A 5,185-nucleotide genomic window follows, 5' to 3' on the forward strand; every position below is an offset into this window, starting at 1 on the left:
TTTGAGCAATCCATCTTGGTTAAAGGCAGCTTCCATTTTGTACAACAGGGCTGTGTTATCGTAGATAACAGCCTCTTCAGGCTCGTAACATTTTTTCACTCGGAGCCAGAAGCGTTTTTAAGATTTTATCTTTATTGCAAGCTCAGGGGAGGCTGCACTTTACTCCCAGGTGGAGGACCACCGCAGGCTAAGCTTTACTGAGAGGAGCGGCTGGGCCGTCGGGCTGCGCCCCGTCCCACTCGGGATGGACGCGGCACGCACACCCCATCGCCTCTCGCGCCGTGAAAAACCTCATTGCCATCACGCCGATTAACGTAGTCTGGAGAATTAACGTGCTGCGCAACAACTGTCAGAGGGCGAGAGGTAAACGGATCTCAGATACATAAACCATCTCAAGAGAGGTCACTTGGGGTAAACTTTGTATTTTTAAGTCCTTATTTTATAGGAGGAAGATGAAATCCCAAAGTCCCATAACTGCAGGTGAGACAGACTATGCTGTATAGAAATACAGGCAGTATTTCCTCACAGGAGTTGCAGGTCGATACTGCCTTTAGCTAAGAATCACGGCACAGCAGCATTTCAGAGAGACTATACTTTCTTTAGTCCTGTGAAAGAAAGTGGCTTTAGGATTTTTCGAAACCCAGTATATAAATGGAGGGGGTGAGCAGGTCTTTGTTTTGTTTTACAATTTTAGGTTTCTTTTGCAATTTTAGGTTTCTTTAAAATGTGGACTCAACTACACACAAAAGAAACAAAACCCAGCAAACCCATCTGCTTAGCTTCATTTTAGCTTTGTTTTCCTTCCTTTCCACATGGAGTACTTGCATTTGGACAGTGTTTACAGCTTAATACGCAATACACGGTAACTGCATGAAAACCCGAGACTGCAGAAAGCTTTCCATCTCTTTCGCTACCACCTCTATCTCCAACAAATGACCAAAATGGTACACGCTACTTGGGCAAAAATGGAAGTGAATGAAAATTTGAAAACTAGGGAGCAAAGCCCTGCCTCCCAGACTCCTTGAGCGTACCTAACCTAACCGACAGGCACGTATCGGGAACTCCGTGTCGCGTTGTTCAGTTCGCCTTCAATCATAGGTTTTATTTGAAAGAAATGTGAGGAAATTGCATTGCTTACTGTGCATCCAGGCATTCGTGAGTTACCTACAGTGAACTTGCACTGAAATGCCTTAGTAGTAACTAGAAAACATGAGAAAAAACTTAGGAAAATATTCCAAACCATCTATGTCCCATGAATACTGAACTGATCATAGAGAATCACGCCCCTAAATCTGCAGCACTTACTATTTCATGGTTTATTTTGAACTTGTTTCTTCTAGAACACACAGAAGATAAGCATTTTTGACTTTTTAACTCTTCTGAAATAATATACAGGCAACACAGCCTTGAAATTTTACATTGGAAACCCTTTTGCTATCCACCCAGCAGTAGTTTCCAAACATCTTTGACCAATAGATTATCATTTTTAGGCTTTTCAGGTCAGAAAGCCCCACAATTTTCCTACCAAAATTGCATGTGCTTGGAATTCTGATTTAATACGGCTTTCTGAACCACCTGCCTGCACAAGAAAAAAACATCTTAGAATCTGGGAAAATCTTGGCCTGTGGTTTAGGCTTCCTTTTCAGTACAATACTGTAGGCACATGCAATAAAATTTAGGCCCACCACTGACTTTAATGCTTACATTAGTTCACAGTCTTAAGCTTTTATTTTTTTACCTCTTGCATGGCTGCTCACGCTAGAAACTCCTCTGTATTTGTTTAAGCAGAAACATTAGCTTAGTTATGAATTTTTATGGTCTTTTAAGCAATAATAAGGTCAGACTCAATTACAAACTGTATTTGGAAATGAGTTCTTTCTTTTAAAAAATCGGAACAGGAGTATTTTACAATGTACATTTCTTCCAGAATTGATGTCACCTTAGATTACAATTTCAGGTGGCATAAACAGATCACTGTGTATAAACCTACATTTGTGAAAGCAAAAGCCTTGTAATCTGTGATCACCGTTATCATTCTAGGGCACAAATACAAAAAAAATACCCTGCTTGGAGACAGTTGCATTTTTATTGCAGTCCTGCACTGCCATTTCTCTGTGATCCTCGTTTCTTACTCTCCCAACAGGAGCACTGTCTGCTTTACCTATCCAGTTTCTGAAGATTGCAGAGTTTTTCGTAATGACATTTTTTTGAAAAAGCAATACAAACTGTGCTGTAGTATCAGTGTTCTTGTGACAATTTATTTCTGAACATTTACCATGGCCGGCTTATAAAAAAAAATTTTAGTTTTTTTTTTTAAGATGTACAAACAATCAAAGGACAAGTTAACCGCTTCAGAGAGCTCTCAGGATCTGACTGCAGTACAACAATCAACTAACAGATCCTAAAGCCGCAGCAACAGCTGGAGTTTCACCTCTGTTTCTAGAAATACAATAGCATTCTTCCCTCAGTTATGCAATACGGTAGCTTTAGCTGTTTAGTTTACCAAAAAAATCTATTTTTGAATAACTTTGACCTTCTTAACATCCATTCTTAGAATACTGACATCCGAAATACTTGTCTAGAGAGTATTCTCCCCAAGACCTCATTTTTATATCTAATAATGTGTCCTATAATTCCATCATAAAACCATGCACAGTTGTTGAAACGATAGCAAAATTCAATACTGACCATAATCACAATGTAACAAAAGACCTGGTGAAACCTCAAACTTGGTACTAGAGGTTTCTGCACCTCTTCTAATTTGTCTCTAAGAGACTATCTGAAAGACAGCCAAATGTAAATACATCATAACATCTTAGCTGTAGTACAAATAAGGTGGCAGTGCTCTGTCATTCTAGATGTACAGGATGTAACTATAGTATCTTCACTGTGTAGTGGATGTGTCAAGAATAATAACGTTAATGCAACTGCAAATTCTGTATTGTTGTCTATTAGAAGTGTAAACTACTGAAAACTTGGCCTTGCTGATATGAATAAAGTGATTAAAATACCCATCTTTACAGATATGTAGTAGTTTGTCTTCTTTAAGAAACAAGAATCTTCTTAGAATGTCTTACTTTTTTCATCTTAACATTTGAAGAAAGAAAACTATTTTAGAAACAGATATAAAGTCACAGTATAAATGCATTGGTGTTAATCTCCCCTATGTGGTTCCAAAACTCTCAGGCTGCATCAGTACATACATTTATGTGTGGCCATATGTGGGTTTTGATTATCCCGATGTGTTAAAGATGTCTGTTAACTAAACTGCATGTGACCTCTGCTGCCTCTAGCCCTCTAGTCCTCTGTGAACATTATCAAAGACGCCAAAGCAATTCTATTTTGTATGTATATAGATATAACTAGAGGTAACACACACAGCGTGCATCATGTTTTCCAAATTTCCCATCGGCTTCTGCAGACCCCCACAGGATCCACAGGCTTGTAACATTCTCTGAAGGATCATGGAGGTGCTGTGTTTAAATAAGCAGGCATAACACTCTCCGGAGGATTACAGAGGTGAGAGATTGAGAGAGGAATGTCGTTCTAAGTTTCGTGCTGGGCAGAGAACAAAATACTTGAAGGTGGCAAAGGATGATGCAGTTGCAAAAACAAAAAAAAAAATCCAGCCAGGAATTTGGGAAGCATCTTCAAAGCTAGTTCCTTGGCATAAACATTATTCCTCAAGAGATCTTTCATAAATTCCACAAGATTCAGGCAGAAATCCAGGGGTTACAGCAGACCATGTGGAGAAGTGTCAGAAGACAGGACAGTGTATTCCAAAGTATCCTGCATGCGTAGGATACACACGTGGAAAACTGCTTCGGAAATTCCTAATGTTTTTATTTAAGAACATCAGCATGGCCCAGAGAAAGGCTGCCATTGCAGTTTTGCCCCAGCAGCACAGCCCTCCTTCAGTCAAAGTCATCTCTGCAACTGTGGTTTTGTTTTGTGTTGCCCTGTACTTCAAACGTTTTTACACCAAATAGGTTTAAGTTTATATATTAATACAAAGTCAAAGGCAAGTAACTGAAGTGTTTGATGACAAATCCTGCCAAAACCTGATTATTTCACTGGGTGTAATGCCATGAACGGCAATCCAATGTCTATACTTACAGATATCAAAATTAATTTTATAAAGAAAGAATTGTTGGTTATTTTCTGGAATACTGATGTTCACTTTAAGTATATTTAAGCAAATTCCAACATAAACATCCTCAAATTTAATAGGTTTGATATGACTCATCAACTCATAAATCCTCAGAGCCAGTTTTCCATCCAATATATAACCCATCCCACTGCAATATAGAGGATACAACTTGAAGGGATGTTCATCATAAGAGATGTATGTTTTTTTGTAAAAGCCTCTATAGGCAAAGTTATCTCTAAGAGGATAACCAGTAAAAATATTTTCCGAGGAATTTCGCTTCAGAAGGAATTTTACCAGGTTAGCGGTGTTGATGAAGACATCAGCATCAGTCTTCATGAGGAATTTAGCATTTGAACAGAACTCCGTGACCCACCTAAACACCATGATCGTTTTCAAGGTGAGATTATCGTAAGTGTCCATAAAGTCTTGGCGAATTATGTTGCCATAGAGGACGCTTTCATCTTCTACTGGCAGTGCTGCGCCATCATCTTCTCTTTGAGCCTCCTGGCCTAGTAAGAACAGGGTTAGAATTCAACGTCCCCACCAGAAGTTTTGAGATCCCCATGTTATCCTGATGGCCTGCCTTGACTTCACATCCTTAGGACTTGAAGACACCAAGATGAGTAGAAACGGATTTACGTCTCTGCAACTCAAGTGCTCCCGCAGTGTGAAGAGGTAGTGTTGCTTGTAAATCGGTTCATATTCGTAGAAATACATGAGGTTTGTACGCTCAGCCACAGTGTTGGGAGAAAAAGTTAAGTACCACATTGTTATGACAGAAAATACAAGGAGAAACAAAAAAATCCATTTTAGTGTTCTCATATACATGACACTAACTGGAACTGAGCGATAACTAATTCGCAGAAGCGTGTCAGTGACCTTCAAAATCTGTACAAGTTCTGAAGCATGCTTCTTGCTGAAAAAGAAATGAAAAAGTAGTGTTCAGAATGCTATCATTCAAATATTATCTTTTTCTTATCTTGCCTGAAGTGTCAGTTGAAACCATGCTATAATATCATCAAAAGAAATCCAAGA

General features: G+C 39.0%; 1 protein-coding gene across 1 annotated transcript; it reads right to left on the reverse strand.

The window, feature by feature from the left end:
- Positions 1-4,015: 4,015 nt before the first annotated feature.
- Positions 4,016-4,978, reverse strand: B3GALNT1 (beta-1,3-N-acetylgalactosaminyltransferase 1 (globoside blood group)). The gene is given in 1 exon segment (XM_010296277.1): positions 4,016-4,978. A coding segment is annotated over 1 exon segment (963 nt).
- Between the last annotated feature and the right edge of the window lie 207 nt (positions 4,979-5,185).

The sequence above is a fragment of the Phaethon lepturus genome, unplaced genomic scaffold (genome assembly GCF_000687285.1).
Source record: "Phaethon lepturus isolate BGI_N335 unplaced genomic scaffold, ASM68728v1 scaffold14141, whole genome shotgun sequence".
Lineage (NCBI taxonomy): Eukaryota > Metazoa > Chordata > Aves > Phaethontiformes > Phaethontidae > Phaethon > Phaethon lepturus.